Here is a 14,653-nt window from a genome sequence, read left to right as displayed (position 1 = left end):
TTAAATAAAATGGCGCCACTGTAATACATACATACATATATATATATATATATATATATAAAGCGAGTAGCCACGTCAAAGTGGCAGTTGAATGTTACTAGTTTAACCCCAGGAAGATTCTCCGCCAGCTGACTTTAGGTGGTACGTTCTGCACACTTTATATACAATACATCGCTAGTATACTGTTTAGTGTATATAAGTGTATGGATATATATATGTATGTATGTGTATATATGTATGTATGTATGTGTGTGTGTGTATATATATATAGGTAAGTCATAGGCAAGAGGGACAACTCACATCACAACCCTTTCCCGGAGTGACATACATCATAGATACATACATACATACCCTGGTGTTGATGTCGATATTCCAATGAAAACCTTGGATCTAGGTTAGTAACCGGCTCTTTTTCTAATGGCAAGAAAGCTTGAAATAAAACTGGACAGTGACATACATACATACATACATACATACATACATACATGCATGTGCATATATACAATTTTTCCTTGTTTTGCCATGGTCTCGGTCAAATTTTAGTATGAAAACCGTTGGAAAACATCCGCCATGACCTTCCCTTACGAAACTTTGCTCTACGGTCTCACAGTACCATAATATATATTACAACGGTACCAGTAGTAGCACCATAACTACCAGCTACTACCACTGCTGCTGCTGCTACTGCTGCTGCTGCTTCTACTGCTGCTGCCGCCGCTATTTCTCAGCATGTTTTTCTGTTATCAACACCTCGAACTCCAATATCAATCCAACCGTTAACAGAAATGAGGAAGAGTCAGGGTTGGTCATGTGATAAATCTAAAATTTCATATTGGGAACTGTAATCCAAACTACACGCAAGGACGGGATGGTCATGGCTGGAATGCCTTTCGTCATAGGTTTTTCTTCTTCATCAGCCAAGAGTCTTAGGGCTAAATAACAGCAACGACAATAACATGGCCATTATCTCGTACACTAACAGCAGTATAAATACCAACAATCACTTCCATCATGACCTTGCCACCCGGCCATCACCACCACCGCCATCAGCAGCAGCCCTAACACATTAGAACCATCCCTGGCGCCGCTGCCGCCGGCGACACCTCTCCTGCTATTACCGCAACAAGCATCATAAAATTCACCACCACTACCACCACCACCACCACCATAACCGCCGGCACCGAAACCGCCATCACCACCGCTACAACAACCACCAGCAAGACCATCACCACCACCACCTCCACCACCAACACAGCCACCAACAACAACAGCAACACTATTATCATCACCACCACCAAAGCCACCAAAACCACCACCACTACAACCACTACAACTACCACCACTTTCACCATCATCACCACCATCACCAACAACGCCACCACCAACAACACTGCCACCATCACTATCATCATCATGACCACCACCAACACTATCATCATCACCACCACCACCACCAACACCACCACCAATATCACCACCTCCACTAGGACCTCATACACACAATAGTTTCTCCACTACTAACACCAACCTCCTTCGTAGCACACACCACCACAACCACTACAACCACCACCAACACCACAATGCTCAATGCCTTCTCTACCAACCACCCTTGACCATACTGTACAAAATGAAGTCAGAGATGATCTAAAAATAAAATTTAATTTCTGTAACTGTTATTGAACTGATGATCAGTAATCGATGGAAACAGATTAGTCTCTCTCTCTCTCTCATCCTATATCTTTCATCCTTATATCACATACACAGACACTCGGTAGGCACTGACACACACGCACATACACACACACGCGCATGAAGTGCACATATTGTATACAGATATGTATCCATATGAATTCATGTCTGCACGAATATAGATTATTTCACATACAACACTGAGAGACGCACACAAGAGGCAAGAACGCACTTGGGGATCTGTTTCCATATGTACGTATGCAGCAGCGTATATATCTATATATGTGTGTATATTTGAATGCATGTACTAATGTATGCATGCGTATGTATGTATGTATGTATGCATTTATGAATGAATGTACGAATGTATGTTTGTATGACTGAATCTATGAATGGAAATCCACCCACTCTCGATTAGTACAATGATGGTACTTTGATTTAGAATTTTGGCATAAGTTCAGCAATATTGGTGAAGGTTAAGTCGGCTAGATCGATCCCATTTTTTCAATTGGTACTTATTTTATCGATCCTAAATTGATGGAAGTCAAAGTGAGCCTCGTCGAAATTTCGACTCAGAACGTAAAAACGGACGAAATACCACCAAGAGTTTCGCCTGCTGAACTAACGCTTCTTCCTGCTCGTCTTCCTCTCCCAACGCAGAATCACACCTAAATATAGACATATGTATGTACCTGCTTTTGTGTGTGTGTGTGTGTGTGTGTGTGTGTGTGTGTGTGTGTGTGTGTGTGTGTGTGAATGAGTAATAGGAACTTCGATATTCCAGCATTTTTGTTTTTGCTTTTTATCCTGTGCTTCACAACACTTTTACTAATAGTTTCATGGCCGTGAACTGGTAGAATTGTTAGCAGGCCGGGCGAAATGCTTAGCGGTATTTCGTCTGTCTTTACGTTCTGAGTTCAAATTCCGCCGAGGTCGACTTTCCCTTTCATCCTTTCGGGATCGATAAAATAAGTACCAGCTTAGTACTGGAGTCGATATATATATATATATATATATATATAGGGGGAGGGGGAAGTGTCTATCTCCCGGTCCTACTTGACAACCGGTGTTGTTCTGTTTATGCCCGATAGAATAAATACCCGGCTTAAAAAAAAAAACTCCAGCAATCGATTCAGTCGACTAAAAATTCTTTAAGGTGATGCACCAGCATGGCCGCAGTCTAATGACTGAAACAAACACACACATACATCCGCGCGCGTATATGCGTGTATTTCAATGCGTTTAAGTCAAGTTATTCTTAATTTAATATTGTGTAGTATTGCATCAATATGACGGAGTGTGTGTGTGTTTGCTTGAATGTATGTGTGTATGTATGTGAGAGAGAAAGAGAGATATAATGTGTGACTATATGTTTCTATCTCTAAATGTGTTTTTGGTTTATTTACCTTTTTATGTGTGCGTATATGCGTGTTGGTTTCTATGTGTGTATGCGTATAAATGTGTTATATATTTTGACTTCGATTTTTATTCCCGATTATTCTGGAACATTTTCAAACTGGGCCTAAGTTTATAAGAAATAGATGCGCTAAGATAATTGATATTTCCTTTCCACATACATGTATACACATACACACACGCATACACACATATACACCTATGTACATCCACTCGCATACACGCATACACCCTTGTACAGTCACGTGATCACGCTGCCACTCATCAAGATAAAGTTATTTTCTATTTATTAAATTTTTTTTTAACATTTTTATTTGAAAAACTAATTTCCTATTCGTTGCTTAACCTTTAACTATAGGTCATTGGAGCAGGTTTTATAGAGAAATATCCAGAGCTTCTCATAAACCTCTGCCACATATTCTATATTTCAGTAGCTAGACAACTTTAATGGTGTAGGTATAGGCGTGTGATTTAGACGTTCTCTCTGCAACCACGCCGTAACGGTTTCGATTCTTGTCTGAGGCAATTTCGTGGTGAGGCTCCTACCGAATGAACACACCGACACACACACATACATGTATATAACAAAGAGGAGGGCCGGAAAAGTTTCTGGCTTTAACGGCAACGCGAAAGACCCGGTTGGAGGCCCAACCTTCCGAGTTCTTTTTTTATAGGGCTTAGAAAATCTACCGTGCAACCTTACAAAAGACTGTACCTACCCAGGTAATAACCAGGAGCGACTCTGGATTTAATTATCCCTTTGAGGTATTAAACCCCTCTAACTGATACCTACATTATATATATATATATGTATGTATGTTAGAGGTTATGTAACCCTCTAAAGGATAAATGTATCGAAAGGCACTCCTGGTATTACCTCAGTATGTATGGTCCTTGTTAGAAAGTATACGGTTGTAGGTAATTTAAAAGGTAAAACCGTGGTTTAATATATAAAAAAAAAGAAATGAAGCAATAAAAAAAGAAGAGGATCAATGGTGTTTCAAAGTCATTTAATAAAGTCTTTACTAAATGACTTTAAAACACCAATGATCCACTTCTAACTGTTATCATTCCTCCATTTCTTATCGTTATATATATATATATATATATATATATATATATAAAGTGTAGTATATTGCCACTTAAGTGTGGCTGACCCCTAGGGGTGGATGTTACTGTTGCTTTTAGCCCCAGGAGGACATCTCCTCCAGCTGGCTTATCGACACACGACTGTGTCCTGTTTGCCAAGGGAGTTATCCCTCTCACCACGACCAGCAGCACGAACGTATCCGGATTTCAGGGTTATTTCCCTTCTTCGGCGTTCGACAGCTGATGACCTTGGTGAGAGAGAAAAACCTGGCAAAATCTTATATCTTCTTTTCCAGTGACATTCTTCACTGATATTGAAAAGGTGAAAACAAGCAATGTTAATTCTCTAAATGAAGTATTAACAGTAACTGCACGATAAAGTGTAGTATATTGCCACTTAAGTGTGGCTGACCCCTAGGGGTGGATGTTACTGTTGCTTTTAGCCCCAGGAGGACATCCCTTGGCAAACAGGACACAGTCGTGTGTCGATAAGCCAGCTGGAGGAGATGTCCTCCTGGGGCTAAAAGCAACAGTAACATCCACCCCTAGGGGTCAGCCACACTTAAGTGGCAATATACTACACTTTATCGTGCAGTTACTGTTAATACTTCATTTAGAGAATTAACATTGCTTATATATATATATATATATATATATATATATATCTATATATATATATATATCACTGAAATATAACTTTCGTGAAAAAGAAAACAGTACCAGATACTCTTTGAAAGGAGTACTCTGTAATACTTGTTCTGCTCCGAGTTACAGACAAAACTTTGTCGGTCTGAGCTTGAGAAAAGCAGTAAACAGTAAAACTTGCAGCCTTCGACGCTATTGTACACCAATTGGGATATGAAATAAAACAGAATGAAAAATCATAAACAATCTCAGCTAACTGTACAATTTGCTTGGCTGCCGCATGTATCGTTCATGGCAGACTGTGCTTTGGATTCTTTCAACCCTAATCCAATACCCACTTTTAATAGAAATGTGACGTAAGCTCTAGAAAGGAGGAACGAGAAAAAGTCTCAATGCTATATGGATTATTGACATCCATAATCGTTGTTATTTGTTTATTTATTTATTTCGTAATTTTTGTCCTGAGAGAAGTCTGTAATTTCCAAAGAATATTTCTCAGAATTTCCATACGTATCCAAAATCATACGAGAGAAACGCGTGAACGAAAAGGAAATAAAGAGATGTCTCCCTGAAGCAATATCTGCATATGATTTAATATGCGTGCTCAGCGGAGGATATATCTACAGACATATACACACATATATACACACGTGCACACAGTATTATACATACCTTTGATTTCAACACATTGTCACCATGAAGACATCAACAGTCGATAGCTATCCTCATACAACGTGTTCATCGACCCTAGTGTTTAAATGGTACTAATTTTATCGACCCCGAAAGGATGAAAAGCAAAGTCAACCTTGGCAGAATTTGGACTCAAAATGTAAGGTCGGACAAAATACCGCTACGTATTTTAATATAGTGATGATATTAATCAGGTGCGAACTCTTCAAAACCACGTCCTAAACTGAATTTATGCAGACAAGGAAATGATTTTCTTAAGATCCGCTTCTACCTCATTTGAATTTGTATGTAAAGGAGGCGAGTCTTTGGCTGCTTAACCAAATCTGATATATTCACTCCGCTCTCTGCTATTGAGATGCTGTGCGAATGTTGGCGAATTCATTATGCTAATTGACTTTTAAGCGATAACCAGAAAAGTACCCGAAGAGAAGGAACCTGAATATTTATGTAGCCCCTTAAATTTACATGCTATGCGTTTTCTAAGTCGTTTAAAATATCTATTTCACTCCTTTCATTCAAAACCTGACTTTGCTCTTCAGGTGGGAAAATACTGCCGTCGACGATTACTAACCCTACATTCAAGCGAGACCTATGAAGGAAAAGTGCTTCCGCGCCTGGGACTGTACAGCTACAACATATACAGTAGTAGCAGTGTAGTTCCAATGCAAGACTGTCCCATTCATTTCAGTCACTCTACAGATGTGCCTACACCTCAATCTGATTCTATTACAATGGCCCCTGCTCCGCGTATTCCGTTGATTTTTGCGTCATTACCCATTCAGGGTCACTACCTGCAATACTCAACTTTCAGCTACTCAAGGTGAACATCAGATATGCTCATCACACACCTATGTCTTGAAGACCCCTACAAACCTTGACTGCAGCTACTTCAAGATGAAACCGTTAAGAAATGTCAGTTTTTCCAAGTGGCTACAAAAAGTACCAGCAAAATTCGATCGATGCTTTAGAAGATGCCTAATCGCAGAATCGCCACGTTTTGAAATTCCAACATCAGAATCATCACAATGGTATAAATAGTTTACGTTTGTGTTAAGTTGAAGAGAATCTAACAATCTGTTTTAATTCTTGCAGCAATAATGGAATGTAGAAAAGACACCAAACCAATTTCTCAAAAGAAAAAAAAAAACAAAAAAAAGAAGAGATTTTCTGTCTGGTTTAAGAATTCGCGTGGAATCTTGGGAGATCATAGTGATTGTTAAATGCGATAATTCAAAAGTTTGAAACCACACTGAACTCGAGGCAGTTTTTCGAAGAATCTTTAGAACTTTCAAAAGATTCCTTAGTAACGTGGCAATGGTAAAGATTAAAGAATAATGCTCGAAGTCATGATATTGGCCGAGTATAAATTAATGATGATATTGATACAGCAGAAATGCGAGAACAGTAGAGCAGAGATCAGCTTTCGGCGAGCTCACTAGCGTAGAGGTCAACTTTCGGTAATCAAGGTTCACTGTCCGTTTCTTATCCACGACTGTACTTTTAACTATTTCATTTCAATATCATCGTTAATGATCTTGTATAAAGGAACGGGATGAATGTCACAAAAGCAAAGTGCCGCAGTTAATATAAGAGGTTTTCACTCAATATTTGAAATAGCTCATTAATTTCTTCTTTGGTTAGAAGTCTAACCTTCATTGGTGAAAGGAGTAGATTCTTCATTTTAGTCTTCTATCATAACTCCATTCTCATATAGGACATTAGTTTATAGGAATATTAAATCAATGCTTGACGTATTACATGTAATGGGAAAAAGAAATAATTTAAAAAGCTATTTTAGATCATTATACATTAATCAAAATAGCTCCATTAGCCTCTGCAACTTTGGAGACATCTTTTCTTTGAAAAAAAAAATCATTCTCCTTTGAATCTATGACTGCTCAAATGCTATCATTACTTCTTCTTTGTTTGCGTACATTTTGTCGGGGACGATAAGCTTGAGGTGGCGAAATAAATGATAGTCTGTAGATGATAAACTTGGAGAATATGGATGATGATTGAATATTCCCATAATGAAGCCGCTGCTACCTTGCTTTGGCCTCATTTGCGAATGGAATTTGGCATTGTCACGCAAGAGTATAGACACTTGTCTCTTTATTAATGCCGGATATTTCCTAGCAAATTCAGAATATATTTTTTTCAATTTGCTCTCAGTTGTATTGGAATGTTACTATTTCTCCTGGCTGCAGAAATGAATAATGGATGATCTCTTAACAGTATCACTAGATTGTAACCATAAGCTTTAGGGGGTGTAGAAGGGACTTTAGAACATGTCAAGACGACTCTAGTCGCAGCGAAGATCTCGTACAGTTGTCATTAAGACCCATTTTTCGTGACAGGTGATTAATCTTCTCAGTGGTTTTGCGCAAGAAGTAAAGAACAGACCATCAAACGACGCGTCTTGTAAACAATATTTAATTCGTGTGGAACAAATTCGTCCATCTTTTTCACTTCACCGATTGTTTCCAAAGCTCGAATAATAGTCCTAGGATTATCCTCCACAACATTTTTCACTATTTGGATGCATGCATTTCGGAGTGGTTATTTCCTCTTCAGTAGCAGAGACCAGAATAATAGACGCTACAAATTGAGATGCATTTATCTGAAAAGTGGCCTATTTTTACAGACCGGTAACAATCATATAACATAACTGATTGTGAACGGCAAATACCTTAATAATCTTGATGCTATTAGCATGAGAGGAGTTCAATCCAACGAGTGAACGCTGGATGTTTTAGACGTAATCCAGGTGATTTACAGATCTTCCTAGAGTTCAATTCCATTCAATTCTAAATTTCATTAGCTTTCTGCAAGAATTTTATAGTCACACACATTTTAACTGAAAATTACGGTAAAGAACGAAATATTGAACAGCATGGTATGCTTGTTGTGTACAGCTTCGACAGACATATAACAGATGGTGTAGGAGGAGTATAGTGGGAGGAAGAGGAAACGAAGAAGAGAGATATAAGAAGAGAAACAGAGGAAGATAAGATGAAGAAGAGAGAGATACGAAAATGAAGAAGAGAGAAGCGGGAAAGAAGAAGAGGGGAATGAGAAGAGAGGGAAATGATGATGAAAAGGAAGATAAGAAGGATAACCATAACAACAGCAAGAAGAAGAAGCGGGAGGAGGAGGAAGAGAAGAACGTGTGGGTTTGGTAATGTGCTTGAGGGGTGGCGGTGAGACGTTCTAGCATCGAACTTATTTAGGGAACGGATATTAAAATGAGCGCTTCGAATAGAAAGATCTGGAAATCAATTTATTCATAAGACTCGCAGGAATGACTAAAATATGCGCATAGAATGGTAAGTAGTAGTAGTAGTAGTAGTGGTGGTGGTAGTTGCGTTCGAGGATAACGATGATGATAGTGATACTAATAAGAATGATGGTGATGGTGATGATAATTTCTGTTAGTGATAATAATGGTGATGTTGGTGGTGGGGATTTGCGAAAAGAAGGATAATCTTATTAGCGGGATTGATAGCGATATTGATGTAAGTGACGAGTTGGAATCCAGAACGGTTGTAACGAATACACAAAGATATTGATCTGGGTAATGATGGCCGTGCGATGACGACGACGACCAGGCCGATGATAATGGTCAGGCTGAAGATGAGGGCGATGAGGATGATGACACCATGAGGATTGTGATAGTAATGTCGACCACGGTGACGAGGATGATGGTGATGATGATAATGAAGATGACAACTAGGTTGATAGTGACGGCGATGATGACGATAGTGATAATGTTGATGAAATTGATAATGATGATGGGGAAATGATAAATATTGATATTAATGACAAACTGACAATGATGAAAATTATAACATCGATAATGATGGTGATGATGAGGGTGATGATGACGATGGTGGTGATGATGATGATGACGATGGTGATGATGATGACGATGGTGGTGGTGATGCTGCTGCTGGTGATGATGGCAATGATGATGATGATGGTGGTAGGAGTGATGGTGGTGATGCTGCACCTGCTGCTGCTCATGATGATGATGATGATGTTGATGAGGAGGATTGCTGGGGCTGCTGAAGACAATGTTGTTGTTGCTGTTGCTAAGGGTGAAGTAGTCGTTTATAAATGTGGTGGTATTGATGATGATTATATTATAGATAAGGCAATGGAGAAAGACCACCGCATCGAGAGACAACCACGTCGGAGACGACGAAGATGATTCAGTTGTTTTTGTCGATGATGGCTTAGCTGTAGCACAACAGCAATAACGATAATAATCCTTTCTACTGGGGACTAGTCGATTACATCGACCCCAGTGCGTAACTGGTACTTAATTTAGCGATCCCGAAAGGAAGAAAGGCAAAGTCGACCTTGGCGGAATTTGAACTCAGAACGTAAAGACAGACGAGATACCGCTAAGCATTTCGCTCTGTGCGCTAACGATTCTGCCAGCTCGCTGCCTTAATAATAATAATAATAATAATAATAATAATAATAATAATGATTGTCTCAAATTATGGCACAGCGTCAGTAATTTTGAGGAGAGGGGGGAATTGATTATACGGACCTCAGTGCGCAAGTGATACATATTTTAAAGAGCTCCAAATTATTTCAAAGGAAAAAAGGCAAGGTCGGCCTCGGCAGAATCTGTACTCAAAAGGTAAGGAGCCGGAAGTTAATACCGCTAAGCCTTTTTCTGAAGCTTTAAGAATTTTGGTAACATGCTTCCTTGATAACGATGATGACACTGATGATGATGATTGCTTTTGTTGTTGTTGTAGTTATAAATATTGCTTTTTTTTTTTATCAATAATAAGGATTTCCTTTATAAAATAGCAAATATAAATACATAGCAATGAGGGAAAAGTTAAACAAAAGAAGTTATTAACGTGGAAATCATGAACATGACAATCTAAAGGCGGAAATAATTAAATAAATAAAACTAATTCTTCCTATGGACCTTCGAAATTATCTCCCAAGGGATAAAATTCAACAATAAAAAAAAATATCGCATATCCTGGCATTTTTAAGAAAAACAGACACGAACATCAATATCACCAGGTTAATCGAAATATAGGCAGCAGTCACTGTAATAACAAAGGAAAATGGGAGTCTCCTCATATGTACATAAAAAAAAAAATATAAAATCTCAAACAAACAGTATGGAAAATAATACTAAATAAAAGATTGAAAATAACAGATGAGATCTTTCAGTCCTCGTTGAAATCAATGCTGAAATGGCACAAATGAAGAAAGAAAGGAAAAAGTGTGGCAAATATAACTTTAAAAGAAGGCTCTTTAATATGATAGCATTTAAAATAGATCTTCGCTAAATTGTGAGAGGACCAGGCACTATCAAAATCGACAAAGGTTCGTTGGACACTGAGTCGAATCCAGTCAAAAACGATTTTACCAAGAACTAAGGAAAATGATATAGAAATCAATGTGGCAAAGGCAATAGAAAAAAGTAGAATTTTGTGGAGGGGAATGAGCTGCGAAGTAATAAACACGAACAAGATTGTTCAAAACAACGAGTACAACAACTGAACAATCGCAGGCAGGCCGCGCAGAATATGAAGAAAAAAACAACAAAAAAAGTGTGGTAAGTAGCTTGCTTACTAACCATATGGTCCCGGGTTCATTCCCACTGCGTGGCACCTTGGACAAGTGTCTTCTATAGCCTCGGGCCGACCAAAGCCTTGTCAGTGGATTTGGTAGACGGAAACTGAAAGAAGCCCGTCGTATATATGTATATATACATGTGTGTGTATATGTTTGTGTGTCTGTGTTTGTACCCCCAACATCGCTTGACAACCGATGGTTGTGTGTTTACGTCCCCGTAACTTTGCGGTTCGGCCAAACAGACCGATAGAATAAGTACTAGGTTCCCAAAGAATAAGTCCTGGGGTCGATTTGCTCGACTAAAGGCGGTGCTCCAACATGGCCGCAATCAACAAAAGGAAGATAATGATACAATTACACATACATACACACATATAGTTAAGATTTATAGAAAACAATAGACGGACACACGGGAAGAATGGAAAAGCCTTTGATGTTTCGAGCCTGGACTCTTCGACGGAAAGGGATGAGAAGGAAAAAAATGGAGAGAGAACGAAAAAACGGAGATTTAGAAAATGTGTAGGTATTATACAAGTAATAATATGTATGTGTGTGTGTGTGTGTGTGTGTGTGTGTGGCTATTGATGTATGTATGTATACACACACATATGCATTCAGATACACAGACAAACATACAGATAGATAGATAGGTCGATGGATGGATGGATAGATAGATAGATAGATAGATGCAACCAAAATGGATAAGGAGAAAACACGCTATGTGTATAATCCTTATGTATCGTAAAGATACGCGTAAACCATTGATATAGTGATAAGAGCCGAAGTATGTACATATGGTGATTAAGCTAATAAAGTAGCGTATCTTTATGTGTCTAGGATTATAGACATATATAAAACTATTGGAATATTAGATTGCCGGATAGTATTTGTCAGTCTTAATTATTTATGATAAGTAATTCTTTTTGAATGTGTATTAAGAATAAATATTCTTGCAAACACTTCGTTGAGCAGTCTTCTCTCGCATACCCGTGTCGTCAGATATATCGACAGTTGTATTAATGCTCCGAAACCGATGGGAGAAGCCATTGATTAATGTCAGCAATCGCGTAAATATATCTACACACACCGTACTGAAGCACGTGAACAATGAGATACGAGTGCAGTGTTTTGGTTTAAATTATCGTCCGGATTATATTTGCAATGTGGGCCGTCCTCACTCGGGTTGGATGTCCGAAGGACTTCATTGCCCTGGTCCGTTCCCTTCACGATGGCATGGTGAGTAGTGTATGCCATCAAAATGCCCTCACAGACCCGTTTCCCATCACTGAAGTTCTTAAGCAAGGATGTGTCCTGGCACCAACCTGTTTCTCTTTGTACATGGTTGCCATGTTCAACGAAATCCCTCCTTCCATCAATATGCGCTATCGCTTGGATGGCAGACTCTTTGATCTCGCGCATCTCCGTGCAAAGACGAGCACATCCACCATCTCAGTCCGTGAGATGCATTATGCCGACGACAATACCACTCCGAGCCGGACCGTTAATGGCCTACAAAGGACGGCCGATCTTTACAATGCGGCTTATGGACGCTTCGGGATGCAGGTAAATATATTAAAGACCAAGACCCTAATCAGACCTGCATCAGGCCAGAACGGTCCATCTACGAACATTAGCGTTAACGGCCAACACCTTGAAGTTGAACAGTTCTCATACCTTGGGAGTATCCTTTAGAAGACACCGACGTGTGAAAATGACTTGGTAAACCGGATCAGGGCGGCCCACTCCACCTTCGCTAGACTCAGCCACCGTGTATTCTTCAATCACGCACTGACCATCCAGACAAAGACCTAGGTCTTACGTGCTATTGTCCTGTCAGCTCTTCTCTACGCTTGTGAAACTTGGACGCTGTACCACCGTGACTTCAAGCGCCTTCAATGCTTCCAGCAATCCAAGCTAGGACAGATCCTCAATATTAAATGGGAAGATCATATTACCATCAACGAGGTTCTTCGCTCGCCGCGCCTCATTACCAAGCGTCGAAGCCACCATTCTTCACCATCGTCTCCAATATTTAACGGTGTTATTTATAGCATTACCTACTTCAAGCCCACAGTTTAAAGCAAAAATATTTGTGCACATATATATATAATATGTGTGTGGGGACGGGTGTATGGGTGGGTGGCTTGTAAAGTGAGTTCCTCCCACTGGTATGATGTGTGGCTGCCTTTGTACTGTAGTTGCTGCTTAACGCTAGTAGCCAGAAATGTTCCTACCGGTGGCCAACAGGCGTAATAAAGTCAATAGACAACATACTTTTCATATAAAATTGTGTACGTATTTATACACAGAGGTGACCTTAAACAGGACACCTTACATGCTAAAAGGGTCAGTTGAAGCCCAAATCATTAATAAAGTTAATTTCAAAGGGAATTTATTTTTCATTCCCTTTGAAATTACTTTCATTCATGGTTTGGGCTTTAACTGCGCTCTCTAGAATGTAAGTTGTCCTTTTTAAGGTCACCTCTTTTGTGAATAAATACGCACACTATTTTATATAATATATGTATGTATGTATGTATAATTTCCTAAACACATATCTGTACACAAATCCGTTCTCGTCTATATCGAATTCTAGACGGCCACGTCGACAGTTTTTAGTATTACTTTTTCTTAATGACATCCAATTTCCTTATTTTGTTTGATTATTAGTTAACCTCTCACTCAAAAACAGTGTTATTTTGGTAATAACCAGCTTACCAAAAATAATATTAGTTCCATAAAATAATAAATTTTTTTTTCTTTTATAGTTTTTTTTGCTTCACTGTTCTGGTGTTGCATTATATTTTGTATTCATTTTTAAGTAATTCAAAGCTTAGCCCCGTCTTTACCTGCAATTTAATAACATTTTTCATATAAGAAAATATTTGGAAACATTAATATTTTTATCATAATACATGTGTACACACATACATGCATACATAAATTCATATACACATACGTACATATATTCATATATATATATATATATACACACGTACGCACCCACGAACACACAGACATATATAAATGCACGTAGATATAGATATATATATTAAAATATGCGCATCTTTGTGTGTATTTGTATGCATATGGGCGTACATGTATATGTTCCAATGTGTTCGTTTGCAATATATATATAGAAATGCGTGTGTATTTATATATATGTACGTACATATAATTATATACGTATATGTATACATATATGTATATATGTATGTATATATTTATGTATATATGTATGTATATATATTAATGTATGTATGTATGTATGTATATATATATATATATATGTATGCATGTGTGTATGTATATATATATATATATATATATGCATGCATGTATGTATGTATGTATATATATAAGTATGTATGTATGTATATATATAAATATGTATGTATGTATGTATATATATATATATGTATGCATGTATGTATATATATATGTATGCATGTATGTATGTATGTATATATATATATATGTATGTATGTATGTATATATATATATGTATGCA

The 14,653-nt window shown here is 38.2% G+C and overlaps 1 protein-coding gene across 2 annotated transcripts in view; it reads left to right on the top strand.

Annotated features, from left to right (window-relative positions):
- The window catches only part of LOC128248656 (uncharacterized), a 95,120-nt gene that overhangs the window by 61,097 nt on the left and 19,370 nt on the right, over window positions 1-14,653 (top strand). Inside the window, exon 3 of one of the 2 annotated variants that reach the window (XM_089357058.1) lies at window positions 6,069-9,790. The exons of the other annotated variant lie outside the window; for it this stretch is intronic. Coding sequence (XP_089213184.1) covers window positions 6,069-6,353 — 285 coding nt within the window. The 3' untranslated portion in view covers window positions 6,354-9,790. Of the gene's footprint in view, window positions 1-6,068; window positions 9,791-14,653 lie in introns of those variants that run through there. 2 annotated transcript variants of the gene reach the window in all.

Source organism: Octopus bimaculoides, chromosome 9 (assembly GCF_046866305.1).
Source record: "Octopus bimaculoides isolate indiv1 chromosome 9, ASM4686630v1, whole genome shotgun sequence".
Lineage (NCBI taxonomy): Eukaryota > Metazoa > Mollusca > Cephalopoda > Octopoda > Octopodidae > Octopus > Octopus bimaculoides.
The sequence above is the reverse complement of the archived record's forward strand: the minus strand, read 5'-3'. Positions and strand labels throughout refer to the sequence as shown.